Here is an 18,788-nt window from a genome sequence, read left to right on the forward strand (position 1 = left end):
TGATGGTAACATAATGCGTCAATTGCATTGAATTTAAGTCAAATTTTGACATCTTATGTTACCAAAAACGGCAGTTTCTGCTACCTTCTTATTGTATAATGCTTTTAACAACTATGGATGTTGTTACAAAACAAAATAAATTTAAACAATAGCGGTAGTTGTTAAAAGTTACAGAATAGGTCTACTGATCAGGTATTCTGGGATATACAATCACTGTGGCCTTGCCATAATATAATGCCAGTGACAATAAATGTTGTCAAGATCATTGATTCTCCATCGTTTAGCCAACAAAAATAAACCTTTCAAATTAATTTCTAGCAAGAGGAAGAAAACTATTCCGCCACACGTTTACATCAATTCAACTTGTTGTAGTCCAATTGCTTTCATATTCCCACAGTATTTAGCGCTGCTTATAGAAAATCAATTTATATTTGAAATCACTTAAAATTTAAATGAATTTTGCAAATTTTACTTGCCCACCAGCAAACACCCGAGCATAGCCAAACCACGTAACGAACGCACTAACGAAAAACTCGAACCTCAAACCATTCATATAAAATTCTAATTAATTATTCATTTTATGTCTTTAGGATTGTGTTTTTTGTTTTTTTCGATAAATTTATGTATATGTCGACTAAAGAAAAAAGTATTTTCAAACAAGGAAACCAGCAACGTTAAATTCTGTGCGCAGATCCAAATAACAAAAACAAAAAACAAACGCACCTTCTTCTGTTCAAGTACAAAAAGAGTTTACAATAACAACAACAACCAAAAAGGAAAACAAAATTATTCAAGAGGTGAAAAGAGCAATTTTTTGTACGAACAACAACAACAACAAACAAAATTTTGTGCTTTATTTATTGTTTTTTATATATGAGTAAACAATTTTTATTTTTTGGAAGAAGAAAGTAACAACAAAAACAACACCCATCATTTTAATAATCAATAAATCACAGTAAAAAAGTGGAGAAAAAACATCAGTAACAACCACAGAAACGGAAAACCAAAACAAATAAAATTTTAACTTTTCAAAAATGGGCAAATTATTGAGTTTATTGGCACGTGATGACTCAAACTGTTGCACAGCCAAATCGTATGATGTATTCTTGGATTTCGAGAATGCGGCACCAACAGAAACCGAACGTGAAGTATACGAAGAAGTTGATCGTGTGCTTAAGGAATCAGAAGCTGTGCTCGATGAGATACAAGTCTATAAGGTAAGGTTAAAAAATAGAAATAACATAAATACAATCATACATACAGTTAGACAACAAATGTATTGCAAAGGCCAACATTGTAAAAAATTTCTTGTTAATTGTTCGTTTATGGCAACAAATTATGTAAAAACTATACGGTTTTTTGTGCAAATCTCTTGCTATTGGTCCCCAAAATAATATTCCGCCAAAAAATGTAAAGTTTATTTGAGATTTATAAAAATATGGCCAATTTTTGGTTTTTTGGAGAATTACCAAAGTTATGTTCGTTAATGAGTTGTCTATCCACTTTGGACATTAATTGGAGCAGTAATGAGCTTAGTTAAACCAAAATTTAAGGCTAGGCATGTTACACTCTAAGGTTCTGGTTTCCCAATTTTTATTAAATCTTAATCTTTCGTTGAAGGACTTTTTTCGAGTTTTTTTCTTAAACTGAACCCAAAAAATTTATAAGGGTTGATATCAGGATTTTGGCCCGAGGTATTTACAGTTTAGTTTTGTTATATTACATCAAAAACTTACACAAATAAGATTAATATGTCATGATCTGGCCTTTGGAATGGTGGTATTTGAACGAGTTTGAGATGTTTGCACCCGTTTTACCGACTTTAAGAATAATGACTGTTAAATATTTCCTAATGATGTCAGTGAGGATATCTTCCCTATCATTATTATGTCCGTGAACCCGATTTTGCATACTTTTTTGCTTGGTAAAAATATAGTACCCAAATATTCGGTATTCAGCTTTTCTAGAAGGTGTATAATTTCCAAATTTGATGGGTTTTATAAGATTTGGCGCACTATTTGGGATTTATTATGATAGCAGAGTATAATATCTATCCGGAGCAAGTTGAATGTAGTGGCTGGATTTGAAACTTTTTCACAAAAAGTTTTCAAAAATTAATTTTTTGTCGAAAATAGACGGCCTTCGGCCGGGATTTAAGAGGTTCTCCTATGGACAAATGCTAAACAGGGCTAACGCGAACAAATTTTTTTCAAAATTAATTTTTTGCCAAAAATCATATGGTTTTTCGGAACTTTCTAAGCCTATATCTCGGGAAATACGGATTTCCCATGAATGATATATATATTGGCGTAATCAGCATTCCAAGACCTGCCACTACATTCATCTTATGCCATCTATCCATTTAGTAAAAATGATGTGATTCCAATAATACTGAGACAAAAAATAGAGCTAGGTTGTAGGTCTTTCAAAATAATACACTGAGGGTCTATTTTTCCCTATAGTGTGCAGAGGTTTTTCGATGTTTTCAAAGTCCGACAATACATATTGAATCAAATATTCATTTTTTGCATACTTGTCTCTTGCTGATTCGTCATTGCTTATTGTCAATAGGGTCTCATACGTTTTTTACCTGTCTGAAGACCCTCCACGACGGCTTTTATTATCATTGAACTTTATCACATTCAATACAGTTAGTTCATTATTAGCCGCAAAAGTCATCAAAATGAATAATGACTACAACAAATTTCAAAAATTATTAGTTTTATAGTTCTGCTTTCCCCTATGCAATACATTTATTGTCACCTCAAAGTAGTAGGTAATTCTTATTTTAGTCAGTATTTGTTATAAATTGCAAGTAAACTTTGTATATTTCGACGGAATATTGTTTGGAGGACCAACAGCAAGAGTTGTGAACAAAACACCGTATAGTTTTTACATAATTTGTTGCCATAAGCGAACAATTAATATGAAATTTTTTACAATTTTGGCCTTTGCAATACATTTGTTGTCAAACTGTATGTACATATGTTGATATGTATCTGTTCGTCCATATTGCAATGATTAATCATATCATTTTGTGAGTAATAAATATTGATCTCGTTTGATGATACCAATCAAGTGATGTCGTAAAAATAAAGAATAAGCAAAAAAAATTCTTTGTATTTTCATACACACACGTTAGAAGCAGAAAAAGGATTGTTGAGAGCACTACGAGAAAATTTCGAGCCTAGGCCAGGCCCCACTTGACATTTCCATTAGAAAGTTTGATATGTACTCTTTGACGTACGACCATGTGTTGCGTTGTTTACAGTGACCTCAAAAAATGGTTTGCCATAAAATAGAATTTACTTGTGAACATTTTTGTCAGACTTTCGGCGTGGATTATCGCGACTAGAGTTCATCGATCATCCGACACTCGCTCAAAAACGAAGGTCGTCAGGGTCGTTCAAAAACGGCCGTTGTGCCAAAAAGATATAAGCCGTGCATGAACGGATAATGCAAGATCGCCATGTTATATACCGTGAGATAGAGACAGCCTTGGACATTTCTTCCACCAGCTAGCATTGGATATTGCATGAACACCTGGTCGCAAAAATAAGTTTTTCTTGTTGGGTCCCGTGTCGATCGGTGCAAGAATTTTCGAAAACAAAAAAATAAGATGGCAGTACTTCAAAAAACATATATGGAACTATGTGTATGAGCCTGAAAAAATACCAGCAATCGCCAGAAAATGCTGTAAAACGCCATGTTTAGGAGATGTCTTAATCGGAGTGAAATATTCTTTCGACAATTGCTTTGAGTGCATGAAAAAAATGTATAAATCATGCTGCAGACTACTTAAGAAAACAATAAAACTATTTTTGATGGTAAATATTCGCGTTTTCATTGTAAGGAGAAACTTTTCTAGTTCCCCACGTAGCAGTGGCTTGCGAACACACTTAAATAAACAATCAAATGTTAGATATCCAAATATCTTATGGTAGTTAGTGGTCCCGAGGACCATAGACCATTATCTACATGGTAACCTCTATTTCAGCAGTTCATGTTGTTGTTGTTGTTACAACATAAAAACCTACGTTGAAGCATAGGTTTAATGCTGGGTTGGCAGTCGCTGGCCAAAACACTATAGTTCCGGGTCAATCCGGTACGAAAGAACCCGCTGCCGAGCAGTTCAAGTGGTTGTTGTTGTAACAGAATATGATATGTTTGTTTGTTGCTAAATCTGGCTCTGGATCTATCTGCAGTTCTAGGAATGTGGCTGCTTCGATGGGTAATAACCACAAAACTTCTAGGTTTGATGATGATGATGCTTCTACCTAGGTTTCTATGCTCCTACAATGACGACAAAGCTGCTACTAGAGTTAGTGAGTAGATCATGAAGATACCTCCTGACACCCCTGAGTCCTTTCCACCATATGGCGATTAGGATGGCTCTCATGATAACACCCGTGCAAGTACTGCAACGAAAGTCTGCCAATGTGTTGCTATATTGGAAGAATCTATGTCTCATCATGTAGATTGTTCACTAAAGACTTGGGGAGGCACTCTATTGCAGTTCTCAGGGCGCCATTCTGTCAGGAGAGCATATTTTCCCATCGCGTTGCACTTATATTCGAGGACCACACTGTCACTGCATAGCTTACCACAGACCGACCAATCGCATTATATATGTTCAACAAGGTTTCTTTATCTGTACCCCAATTGCTGCCGGGTAGGAACTTAAGGAGCTTGTCGCAGATAGCTGTGTAGATGACATGAACATTCTCTCGAATGTGACCCCTAGAATTTTTGGGTTGTTTGTGGTCGGAATTCTGCTACCATCGACCATGACATTAAACTCAGTTCTCACCTCGGCCGTCCATATGGTGAATAGAGCATTACCATGGAGATTCCATAAGGGCCCAAAGCTTATGACGATTTAGCGTTCCTGATTTCATTCGCAACATCATACATTGTAAAGTGTGGTGGTTCATCCTCGGCAGGAAGAGATCTGATGCTACGTAATACTCTTCTCTTCGCCCCGTCACTATCGGGGTGCTCGACAAACTGGCAATTGAAATAACTTGCGGACCACTTTGGATCAGTCAGTGTAACGTCGCCAAACGTGACTGACGTCGAATCTTCCCTCCTTCCAGGGTTGGAGAGTGAATTAACCGTTGCCCACAATTCACTTATACCGGCTCCAATGTTGGAACTCTTCAGATGATTTAACCACTAGTTCCGCTTATGCTCGCCGACCAGCCTGTTAACTTCCAGTGTCAGCTCCCTGACTCTGGGGTCATTGGGGTTGGCTCGACGAAGCTCATCACGCTCATTTGCTAATCCCGTCGCCTCTGCTGGAAAGTTTGGTCTTACTTCGGGTATTCGACCAGCAAGCATATGGTGAGCGGCTGCATCAGTGATGATGTCTCGGAACGTCCTTTCCGCTACCCGAACATCAGAAGGATTGAGCAGTTCTCTGAAGCGGTGATTGGTGAAGTCTCTCTGAAACTCGGCAAATCAGCTTTCCTATGATTGACGGATGTGCGGCCCTCGGAGGTGATGAAATCAGGTGGTTTGCTAATGGAGACTATTATGGGGAGTTGGTTTGATCCAAGGGAAATGACGGGTTGCCAGGTAACGTCATTTGTCAGACCACGATGGTTATGTCTGGCGAACTGTGACACTCTCCTCTATTCCTTGTAGGGGCGCCCTCATTGACCGTGCAAAATGAAAAGCTATCAATCTGCTCAGCCAGCGTTGTATGGCTTTGGTCGTTTCCAAGGGCCGAATGCCAAATCTCATGATGCGCTTTAAAGTCCGCTAGGACCAGACGATTATGGCCTTCCAAAAGCAGGCTAATGTCAGGCTCATAATCTGAGATACAGCTATTTCTCGGCGGGATGAATACGTTCAGCAACTCTATCTCGACAGTTCCACACCTAACTGCAACCCACATGCATTCCATGTACGGGTCATTAAAGACGGGCTCAAGCGAGATAGGCCTGTATTGGACAGACTGGTGTATTAGGAAAGCTAATCCGCCACCTACACTTCTGGCGCGATCCTTCCTTAGCACTTTGTAACCATCGCACCATTGTAAGCTACATTTGTTATTGAGCTTGGTTTCTTGCACCGCCGCGACCTTGATATTCTTCCGACTCATGAAATCTACTATTTTCTCGATCTTACGTCGAAGTCCATTGTAATTAAATTGCAAAAAGGATGCATTTTCTGGGATTGGGACACAAATGCTGTGTGTGCCGTTGCTGGGGACTGCGGGGTAGATTCGTAATCTGACGACGACTCACTGGGGGCTGTCTTCACGCAGCATACAGCAACATAGCCCATGTCGTAGTCCCTGCATGGACAAGTCCTGAACAACCCCTTAGATGCACCCACTCCCGACATCTATTGCATCTCACCGAAGGTTGGATATGGGTCCTCGGTTTTCCTCCGTCCCAGCACGGACCGAAATAATCTGGAGAAGCATTCCGGGAATGCTGCTCCCAACACAGAAAACCATACACTGAGGTGGCAGTCGCTGGCCGGAACGCGAATGTTGTGTTTTTCTGGGTCACTCCGGTACGAGAGAACCCGCTGCCATGGGATTGTCAAATAGGAGTTGAGCGTTTCACGAATGGCATCAGGGAATATAGCCGACGCCACGACATATACTTTAAGATCCCTTTGCCGTCGGGAGGAATGCAATACAGGATATGTATAGATTAAACAGTTCCGGAGATATCACCACACCTTGGGGAGTCCCTGACTTACCCATGCTGATGATCGGGAACTGAATAGCTATTTCTGACGCTGGGGAAGAATAAACCCTCAAGAATTTACGATTCACCTTTTCGGCCACGTTGCCTGGATACAGTAGCTGGACCACCATACCCATTTTCCCAACTTCGGGGACGATGCAGGTTGAGAACTTTAGTGAGATACTCGCATTCCGGCACAACCAGCTGCTATAGCATAACAATTGAGATTCCATCAGGCCCAACGCTTTGGATGATTTAGCGTTCCTGATGACATTCTCAATGTCAATGGATAATTGTAAATTGTGGGGATTCATCCTCGGCAGGAAGACATCTAATGCTATGTACTAATTCTTCCCTTTGCCCTGTCGATTAAAATGACTTGAGCAACTCTTCGGATCCGATCAGCATTCCCATAATTGATGAGGCGATCAGACGTTACGAAGTCGGGCGGTTTGCAGATTGAATTTATTGTGGGGAGTTCTGACCCCTGGCAACCTGTCGTAGTAGCATTTTGCAGGTTCTGGAAAAGAGTAGTCATTTTTTAGGAGACGGCTCCAGCTATGATTCTTCCAAGACTTTTGGGAGCGGAACTTTTATAGCATAATATGATCTATGAACAGTCGTTCAAATTAATTTCGTTGAATTGTGAACGAATTCAAACTAATATAAATTTAGTGAGGGCACCGATAGCTTCCCCTGAAATAAAAGAACACGAAAGCCAGAAGTCTACGTAGGTTGTAGTTCCTCCATCGTAAGATGAAGAAAGATATTACAAATACCATAATCTTCCCATATTTGCCAGTATCTTTCTAAACTACTTCAACTAACTAACGAAAGTCTTTAAAACAAATAAATAAACAGTTTCTACTAACTGATGAAAAAAAATTAAAAATTGCATTTAAACATAAAATTATTAAACTAAAAATTTTAAAACTCCAAAAGTTAAACCTAATCTAAATAACAAATTCTTAACGTTTGTCGTCTAAAGCTCAAAATAACATATTCTATATCACAACAGCTACTCATGTTTAGTGATCGCAAAACTTTTGTAATCTTTTGTTTGTTTTTTATATTGTTCGCTCGCTATGTTTGTGTGCGTGACAATAATATAGGGTTCAAAATAATAAAAAAAAATATTTAACCAGCTCGATGACTAATAATCTTGCATAAATAATATCATTATTAACCACAAACAGAAACGATTTATATTGCCTTAGAATATTTTATCAGATGATAGGCGAATATGAAACTTGGGTAAAACATTGGACGCAAACAAAAGCAATAAATATAAACGTAAAGTAATCAATATAAGTTTTTGCAGAAAAACTCTGAGCTACATACAGTTAGTCAACTATATTATTGCAAACGATGAATTTTCACAAATTTTGATGTTTAGTTAGGAATTACTACAAGAAATTCGTTCAATAATGTTGGGTTTTTTGTAAATATCTGTTTATTTACTTGTTAATGACAACATCAAGCCAACAAATTCAGAAATCGGACGGAAATAACAAAAACAACGGTCAAAAAGGATAGGTACCTGGTTTTTGCGGTGTCAACTAAATAATTGCAAAATGAATGAATGTACAATAAAATCGTGGGATTTCCCCCCGATTTTTTTCCAGTTAAGCATTTTTATGATTTATATTGTATGTGGACATGTAGATCCATAATTTTTGATCATAAATTAATTTTTGTGTGTGTAACATAGACAGTATAATCAGAAAAAGCGAAAGTCAGGTAAACGGTTTCGGAAAATATGCTACATTTGGTCTATTCCAATAGTAATAATGGTAAATCCAAAAGAGAAATCATTAAAGTCACCTCTCGTATGCTAAGAAGTGTATACAACATAATTTACCGCACCGAGAAAGAAGCCAGGCTCAAACTGAAGTCGTTACATGGCTGGCCCAAAATAGTAACCACACCAATTGACAGGAGAATGATTAAAGAAATTGATGAAAGAGCCCAAAGCAGCACCAGAAAATTGCATTATTTAATTAAAAAGGATTTTGGAGTAAGTGTGTTACATGGAAGAGTCAGAAAAGTGCTAGATAATAACAAGCACTCATCTCGAGTGACTAGGTAAAAACCATTGCCCTCCCACAGCACAATATATAGAAACTATTCAGACTTGTTACAGACAACTTTTCACGCCATCTTTAGTATCGGCATGACGATATATTTTCTGGTGAGACTAAAATTATGCTGTACTATCACGTTGGGTCTCAAAAAGTGTTGCGAAAGCCCCTTACATCCATGGAAAACCAGAATTTAATACATATTGTAAATTTCGGAAAACTGTCATTTATGCTATGGGGTTGTATACCAAGCAGTGACGTTGGTAACATCCAGATTTTTGAGGAAATAATGACAGAGGAAGTTCATTTAGATGTTTCAAAACAGGATTTAACCAAAAGCGTCAAGAAATTTAGGCCTTTTGGCCCTGAAAATTCAAACAAATTGCAATAGAAGTACTACCAAGACAACGCCCCTAAGCATAAATCTAATTTATGTAAGACTTGTACCAAAGTCATTTACACCCCGTTCCAATGTCTAGATATTAACCCCATCGACAATTCATGGGTACACCAGAAAGAACAAGTTGGGGATAGGCCGCCCACCAACCTGGGGGACTAAATAAAATGCAATAAAGAAGAATGGCAAAAGATACCATTGGAATACGACATTCCGAAACTTATTTATTAAACTCAGGGACGTTTACGAGCTGTTACTGATGTCCAAGGTGGGCATACGAAATATTAGAACCAACTTTTCGAAAAATACCTTGAAAGACTGAAAAGTTGTGAATTTTGCAATTATTTCGTTGACAGTGCAAATAATGAGTTGTTCTCATTTTTGTTAATTTTAAGAAAATGTTTAGTGAAATTTAGCTACTTTTTATTTTTTTATATTAATAAACATCTGTAAGAATTATACTGTTAACAAAAATATTAAAAATTATATTTATTTATACCAGTAAAATGTAATAATTTTGGTTTTGCAATAATTAAGTTGACTAACTGTATATATGAATGTATGCGTAAACGAAGAGTTTATATTTTTAAAAAGTTAAAATTGCTTTTCTGCATATCATAACATTAAAACCATGTTTGATTGTTCCTAAACACTGATTACTTAATAAACCTAGTAATGAACATTAAATGGAATTCCTGATAAATGACATATAATTGTTTTAATTGATTGTCAAAAATCCCGCTGTGCTTCTTCCTCAGTCCCATATGATGGGTAAATCCATCAAATAGCCATAAACGTCAATTATTGTTAGAATTTATCTTTTTATAACATGACGACTGTTTGCCCTGCTTTATCAGCAGATTTGTTTTGAAAAACATTGCAAATTTTCTTCTTCAAATTCTGGGAATTATTTGTATTTTATGAAAATACCACCTGTGGTTGTTTGTATGCCAAGAAGGGGTGTTATTAGTGATTTCAATGAATTTAGCTAGTACTTCAGATGGTTCAATGGAAAAAAATTTGAACATATTTTTGTTATAGAAATATTTTATTGCTTCTGTTCAGACGAAGTTGCTGAGAAATTGTGTATAAAAATAAAATCATCCTTTTTGCAATTTGAAAATTTAACTTAATTTAAATATTGAAAAACAGCGTAAGTTTTTAATATTCGAAGGATTTTGGCAAAGTCAAAATTGAAAAAGATGATCAAGCCCAATTTGCTGTTCCTAGCCATGAATATGTACAATAACGCTTTTTACATAAGATTTTTAAAAGACATTATACGTATTTCGCTGTCCTTGGGAGTTCAAAAAGAGGTTTAGGGGTTTCAAAATAGATTGACATCTCCTTCTTTTTTGCTGTATTAGAACTTTCACACCAAAATTTGTGAAGATTAGCATAGTTCGCCAGGCATATTCGCCGTGTCTGCCCGTCTGACAAGTTACGTTGACCGACATTTTTATTTTTGAATCGCTGTGTCGCCATCAACAAAGCTCAAATCCTTATCTTCTCTAAAAGCCCAATTTTTGTAAACCACAATGAACCTATATGAACAAACTTTTGAGTAATACACTAACCGCTTCAACGAACTGCCAAAATCATCTAATGATCGATCGAGCACAGTAACAACATTTGGGACCATAATCAGTATTTGCTATAACCTGCTGGTCAAAATCCTATTTTCGAACATACTAGCAATTAATCGTAGGGTCAGGAAACTGAAAATAAGTCACTAAGTTGGTCGGAGAGTATAACCGCAAAATTAACTGGATGATCTGAATTGTTGCAACATCGGTGTCGAAACAAGTCCATTGTGAATAATTGTTAAGTAACTTTGGGATCCAAGACAAAAACACGATTTGAATGAACTGTAAGGGTACGGCCAGTTATTTTAACTGATAATTGTTATTGTTGTAGAGACATTTATCTTTATATTTTCGAATTTCTGACTCTATCACCAGGTGTCGGAATGTGGCTAGATTAATGACTTGTTAGCACAAAGCTACTGGAGTTAGATTTGATTAGATTGTAGGACGCCCAGCCGCCAATGTTCACGACATTTCTGAAAGGAGAGTAATGGGAAGCGGTAATCGGGAAGAGGAAAGTGGATGGAACAGATAAGGAAAATGGAAAAGAGATTAGTCGAACATAGGTAGGAAAGACCTTTGATCAAACTTAATTAGATTTAGGAAAACCCGGCCATTTAAGCCTCCTTCTGTATCTTATGAGGACTGCGGTTTCTATGGAAGAGAAGTAATAGAGTGATGCTATCTTGAAGGCGCCAAACAACCTTCGCCTTTTGTTCACCAAACTAGGTTATTGGCATAGAAGTTGCTCGATTGTTTCAGTTTCTTCCCCGTCTTCGCAGTGCCTCCATTACTCAATGCTATTGTTCTCTCATTTGCATGTCATAGATCTTATACGGCAGTGGCCTGTAGTAGTGACCCCTACAGCAGGTCGGACACATACACAGTGAAAGTAGGGATGGAGTTCTCCGTCCTGAGATTACCGGCCGGATTGTCTTCGATACCTTGTATACAGGTTCGTCCCGCCGGATTCCTGTTTTGCTGTTTTCTCAAAGTAGAACTTGTTGAGTTTGTGGAAGAAGTTTTCCACAAGTATATCAGGAGTGTGAGAACCCCGTCTTGCTGATCTTTGCAGGGCCCAACAAAATTTTACAGCCCTGAAAAAAGACAAACAAATTTAATGGCAAAGGACCTTAGAGCTTCTGGAGCAGCCGGACTATCCACCACTCTACCTGCAAAAACTGTAATTTCCATTAGCGACTCTAAAGCTTTCAGCACTCTTCTTCATCTCCACACAATCTAGAGTAGTCGACGCCAAGTTAGAGATCTAACCGTTAAGTGACCCGTAATAAGTCGCACGGTGATTGTACACCATTTTCAGATGTAATACGAAACATTTTAGTTGTAATTCGTAACATCTCATTTGTAATTCCAGAATTCTATTTGTAATTCGTAACATTCATTTGTAATTCGAATTACTCCATTCGTAATTCAAATTATTCCATTTGTAATTCGAATTATTCCATTTGTAATTCGAATTATTTTATTTGAAATTACACATGAGGTCATTGGAATTACAAATGAAATAATTCGAATTACAAATGGAATAATTCGAATTTCAAATGGAATAATTCGAATTACAAATGGAATAATTCGAGTTACAAATGGAATAATTTGAATTCAAATGGAATAACTCAAATTTCAAATGGAATAATTCGAATTACAAATGAAATAGTTCGAATTGCAAATGGGATAATTCGAATTACAAATGAAATTCTCGAATTACAAATGGAATGTTACGAATTACAAATAGAATTCCGGAATAGCAATTAAAATAATTCGAATTACATCTGAAAAGGTGTATTCCCTAACTTATCGATTGAGAGAAGGAAAGTCGTTCTAAGTTGAGAGATCGTATGCTAGATTGACTTGGATATCCTGCATCAAGGTTCTATACGTCATCTGCGCTGTGCATTTCCAACAGATTCAACAATTGTTAAGTCGATCGACTTAGTACCAACCCGAGCTAATTTATCTTCTAATTCCTTTCCTCTTATGTAAGTAATTCCTGTCGCCATTTTTAAGCAGACTATCAATTAAATTTAATACCTCTGCACACTCGATAGTGTGCACACTGTGCACACTATGCACTGTGCACTGCACAGTAGTGTCAGATTTTTCAGATTGTCGACACAATTTTGAAGTTATGATGTCTCTTAACGTCCCTTCTGCTAACCATGCATCAGAAGGGTTGGGCAGATCTCTCAAGCTGTGATTAGTGAGGTCTCTGAAACTCGGCCAATTAGCTTTCCCATGATTGATGAAAGTATGGCGTTCGGAGGTGATGAAATCGGACGGTCTACTGATGGAGACAGTTATGGGAAGACGGTCAGCTCAAGAGAAAACAGGGTCATTTGTCAGACCAGGTGAAACGATGTTCATATCTGGCGAATTGTAACACTCCGCTAACTCAGGTAGGGACGTCCACATTGACCGTAGAAAACGTACAGATTTTCGACGAACTCATGATCACCATTAAAGTCCTCTAAGACCTTTCAAACAGCAAACGAGCGTGATGAGCATCGTCGTATTTAGTTTTGGCAAATATTTGAGAAAAAATGCCAAAAATTTCTTTGCCAAAATGTGTTTGGGCAAATTGGGAAAACAACTTTGGATCAATTATTTGCGTCATGTGACCATACCTTTAAAGACAATTAGTAGTAGTGTGCGAACATAGGAACAAGTGGCTAAATCACCTGGAGCAATGCATCATTAGTTAAATCGCATTCGAAACCGAGAAAGGAGTATGATAGAACGGGTATTACTTTTGAAAGCGTAACAGTAATAGATCCGATGAAGCGTGTGTGCAATTTGGAATTACAGTTCATAAAGCAACCTGAGAGTGACAAGGCGAATAGGTGTGTGCTACGCCGTATAAGAGCCCGCCCTGCCGACTAGGTATCACAACAGTTTACATTGAGCTATCGCAAAACCACTTAAAGCGTTGGACCCACCCCAACCGTTATCTCACTCAAGTTCCCTCTTTCTATCGTTAGCTGACCTTGTTGTACGAGGGTCACTATATATTTCAGGCCTAATAATAAAAATGCGAATATTTATCATCAAAAAAGGTTTTTATTGATTTTCAAACACTTTTTCCACTCCGGTTGGGACACCTCCTGGCAACGTAAAACAGAAGAATCTGCCGTGTTTTCTTGATGTGCGGAAAAATATAAGACCTTTTGTGCCAAATCAGGACTGTACGGCGGATAGCCCACCAATTCGACGTTTTGGCCCGTCAAAAAGCCCACGGTCTGAGTCGATGTACGCTGCTGAAACGGAATAGTCGCCGCATGACCAGGTTTACCGAAGAAAAAATCCATGGATTGAGCCGATGTGACCGTCCTACGTTGCTGAAACGGAATAGTCGCCACATGGCCAGGTTTACCGATGAAACAGGCAACCATTTGTTTCGAAGTGCTTTTTCCACGAACAACTTTTGTTGGATTTGGCTTGTCATCGAAGACCCACAACGAGAATCGATTGCTGCTTTGATTCGGGCTCATACGCATAGATCCATGATTCGTCACCTGTGACGATCTTATAAATGTCTTTTAAAGCATGGAGATTGTATATATTAATTTTCTTCAATATTTCTTTGCACTAATCGACACCAGCTTTTCAAATTGTGCTAGATCCAACGAGAACAAACCTTTTTGTATGCAATATCGAATGTATGCTGGTGGAAGATATTCCCAAGAATGCCTTTACCTTACATGACGATCTTGAATTATCAATTCACCCATGGCAACAATTCTTTGGCACAACGGCCGTTTTTGACGATCTTCATCTTTGAACGAGCGTCGGCCACGATTGAATTCATTAAACCAGTTTTTTACATCGAAGTACTCTTGCCATGATAATTCACTTGGAAAGTTGTGAAAAATCATCGGACGAAAATGTTCACAAGTTAATTCCATTTGTTGGACAAATTAATTTTTTATCGTAAACAACACAACGAATGGTAGTACCTCAAACCGTACTGAGTATGTTTATGCTAAAAAATGTCAATGGAAATGTCAGATGGCGCCAAGCAACACTTAGTCTTGCCTAGGCCACAAATATATATAGTAGAACTCCTAAAACTCATGGCATGCAGGGCTCATATACTTACGAAACGTTGCACCAGTAAGGACCCACACGTTTTGGTATAACTTTATTGCTTGATACCATACAAAAAATATTTAACACAGCATTTCAGCCGATTTTGTTTCTATTCTAAGAGGCTATATTGTTTTCAATTTTTAAGTATACCCCACAGTCTCCATGGAATATTCAAGTAAAATGGCTTATCTATTTGAAAATGTCAACAGCAGTAACGACTTTTTTTGTCATTTCTCTACAGTGGCATTTCGAAACTTAACGACGAAGACAAGACCAGTGGAGAGGCGAGGAACAAAGAATAATGCATGCATTTTGATTCCCTGTTTTAGTTTTGTTTGGCCCACATCCAAATACAACCACTAACACACTAACTAGACTAGACTGAGAAAAATGATTGCAGTAAATGGCAGAGGATAAAATGGAAATAAAGAAAAAAACCAGGTCTCTTCTGGTGTATATAGCTGCTGTGAAAAACCGGTAAAGTGGAGGATGGTGCTTCATTAAACATTTAACGATGAATGTGTAGAAAAGTAGAGAAAAAACTGTCATTATAATGATGCGCTAGACTTTTTATTACAAACCATCTTTTATGCTGTTAGCTTAAAAAAGGAAGTTTTATTTTCGTTTTTTAAGTTACAGAACTTTGTAGAAAATCAACATTTGTGAAAGTAATAAATACATATATTCATACATTATGGAATATATGCATTTTAATTATGAGTAATATGAAGTGAACGAGTTTCTAAAAATATCATTAATTCTCTAAAGAAAAAACCCAAAAGTGTATCCTGTTGCTAACAAAATTCTGAAAAAATAAATATTATATTTTTAATTTTTTTTGATATTAACTTGGGTCATCGAAAAAACTGTCATCACATTAAATACACAGTTAGTAAACTTAATTATTGCAAAACCAAAATTATTACAAAATTTTAAATAAATCATAATTTTATTGGTATAAATAAATATCATTATTAATATTTTTGTTAACAGTTTAATTCTTACACATGCTTATTAATAAAATAAAATGAAAAACAAGTAACAAAGTAGCATTGCCGACAGAGATATATCCTCAGCCCGTGTGAATTGAAACACTTCTTTCAAAAAAAAATATGTATTTAGGGGATTTTCAGAATTTTGGGTGTATGAACCTGTCGACAAAAATATTAATGAAAGCTCATATTTTGGGAGTCATTCCTCTCGATAGATATCGCGCCCACCAGTCATTTCATTTGGTCACCATATAATTTATTACGAAACATGGACTTGCCCACGAAAAACGTATTATCGTTATAAACAGGCAGACTTGGAGTACCTTCGTTAAAAATTTCCAAAGGATCCTCGAACAGACCCTAAACCGCACTTAAACAAAGGAGTGAACAAATAGGGCAAACTTTTGAACATAAACTAAGTTTGGACAAAATATTTCGAGATCCAAACTTTGATCCAAATCGGTTGCTCCGTTTATGAGATATCACGCGTACCATTTTAGCGAATATTTTCGAACTTTTGTGGGGGAGGTACCGGAAAGGGTGGACTTATAAGCACCACCTTACACTTTCATCTTATATTCCAAGAAATATTACAATATGCTAAGTGTGGACCAACGCAGTTTTCGGTTCGGTAGTTGTCGTACGCACCAGCCACTACACATGCTGGCCGTAAGGCGTTTTTGACAGCTATCTGGTCATTTTCTCAAGAAGTATGGACTTGCCACTCAAAAAAAGTGTACCATCGTAATCGGGGTATTGAGAGCAACATGTTGCAAGAAAAATCAATACGATTCGAGAGAAGGTCCTAAACTGCACTTTTCTGAAATTTTGTGTGGGAGGTACTTGAAGGAGTTGACATACATATATAGTCCATATTCTAACCAGATCTATGTCTCGTAAACATTTTAGATGTAGAAAGTATGGATGAAATCAGTTACTGCCTTCGAGAGTTATCGTGCGCACTATTTTAACGAAATTTTTATACCCTTAGCATTTATGCTAACGAGGGTATATACACTTTCATACGGGCAAAATGTGCCTCATCGAAATAATGGTTTTAGACCCCAATTATGTTTGGACAAAATCTGTTTCAGACAATTTGGAGTCGATTGAGCAATGTCCGTCCGTCTGTCTGTCTGGCTGGTGCGCACGATAACTCTCGAACGGATGAACCGATTCGGTTCAAATTTTGGCTTTCGTAATATTTTGCCCAAACTTAGTTTAAGTTCGAAGATGGGCTATATCGGTCCACTCCTTCCGGTACCTCCCCCACAAAAGTTCGAAAATGTTCGGAAAATTTGTGCGCACGATAACTCTTGAAGGGAGTAACCGATTTGGTCCATACTTTGCCCATCGTAAAATGTGTACCAGACTTAGACAATGTTTCAATATAGACTCAATCGGCCCACTCCTTCGGGTACCTCCCACACAAAATTTCGGAAAACTTCAGTTTAGGGCCATCTCTCGAATCGCTCTGATTTTTGTTTTAGCAACTTGTATTCACTGCCCTCCATACGACGGTACAAGTTTCATTAGAGCAAGTCCATACTTCCTGAGAAAATAGCATGAAAGTTGCAAAAAACCCCTATGACACCGTGTGAGGTGGTTGGAGCGCAAGATAACTCTAGAATGGATCTGCCGATTCGGTCCAAATTTTGGTCTTAGTAATATTTTGTCCAAACATAGTTTACGTTTGAAAATAAGCCATATCGGTCCACTCCTTCAGGTACCTCCCCCACAAATGTTCAAAAATATTTGGAAAAGTTGTTCATACGGTAACCCGTGAAGAGAGTGGATGAATTGGTCCATACTTTACACATCCTAATATATCTACTAGATATAGATCAGGTTCAAATATGGACTTTATATGTCCACTCCATCCGGTACCTCCCACACAAAATTTGGGATAAGTTCACTTTAAGACCTGATATCCTATCACTTTGATTTTTGTTGAAACATCTTGCATTCGCTGCCTTAATTACGATGGTAAACGTTTTTTTCAGGGGCAAGTCCATACTTCTTCAGCAAACATCGGTAAGTCCCTTCGAGAGTTATAGTGCGCATAATTTTTGCGAAAGTCTTTGAACTTTTGTGGGGGAGGTGCCCGAAGGAGTGAACCGATATAGCCCATATTCGAAATTAAAATAAGTTTGGGCAAAATATTACGAAGTGCAAAATTTGGTTCGAATCGGTTGATGCTTCCTAGAGTTATCGTGCACACCAGCCAGACAGACAGACAAACGGACGGACATTGCTAAATCGACTCCAAATTGTCTGAAACGGATTTCGTCCAAACATACTTGGGGTCTAAAACCATTATTTCGATGATTTTGGCCGTATAAAAGTGTATATACCCTCGTTAGCATGAATGCTGAAATAATTTCTTGTAGTAATTCCTAATTAAAATCTAAATTTTTTAAAATATATCGTTTGCAAAAATTTAGTTGACTAACTGTACATATGAACCAAATAGTGATAGTCGTAGTGACACACATGTTATAAATTTCCATTTACATTGTCGTCATGGTCTGTCTGTCTCTTAATTTAAGTCTAACCGTAGTCAGCGGAATTTTCGTAATAAAAAGTGAAAATGTTACCCAAAAAATCTATTTCAAACAGTAGAGACAGACAAAACCCAGTCAGCTTGAGCTTTTGTTTTTGTCGTCGTGCCTATGTTGTAATGTGGGCACATGACCTGTGATAACCTTTTGGCAAGAAATTCAAACAACCAATTTAACCCCTTACCCTAATTTATGGGAGAAGACGGCAAAATAAGACGGTCACGAACAAAACAAATTCTATGTTGTAACTGAACAACAACAATAGCAACAAACAAATAAATAATAAGGCGCCACCGGTATTACCATAAAAAAACCTTTGCGAATGGTTGACTGGCTGAGTTGAGTGACTGCCTGTTTTTGTGA

General features: G+C 37.4%; 1 protein-coding gene across 4 annotated transcripts in view; it reads left to right on the forward strand.

Moving 5' to 3' along the window:
- Positions 1-18,788, forward strand: part of LOC141402523 (CYFIP-related Rac1 interactor B) — a 148,355-nt gene that overhangs the window by 5,805 nt on the left and 123,762 nt on the right. For 2 of the 4 annotated variants that reach the window (XM_073984003.1, XM_073984002.1), the window contains exon 2: positions 591-1,217. In XM_073984003.1, coding sequence (XP_073840104.1) covers positions 1,035-1,217 — 183 coding nt within the window. In that variant the 5' untranslated portion in view covers positions 591-1,034. The remainder of the gene's footprint in view (positions 1-590; positions 1,218-18,788) is intronic. The other 2 variants (XM_073984004.1, XM_073984005.1) reach the window with 2 other exon arrangements.

The sequence above is a fragment of the Musca autumnalis genome, unplaced genomic scaffold (assembly GCF_047663935.1).
Source record: "Musca autumnalis isolate F117 unplaced genomic scaffold, ASM4766393v1 scaffold_4, whole genome shotgun sequence".
In the NCBI taxonomy this organism is placed as follows: Eukaryota; Metazoa; Arthropoda; class Insecta; order Diptera; family Muscidae; genus Musca; species Musca autumnalis.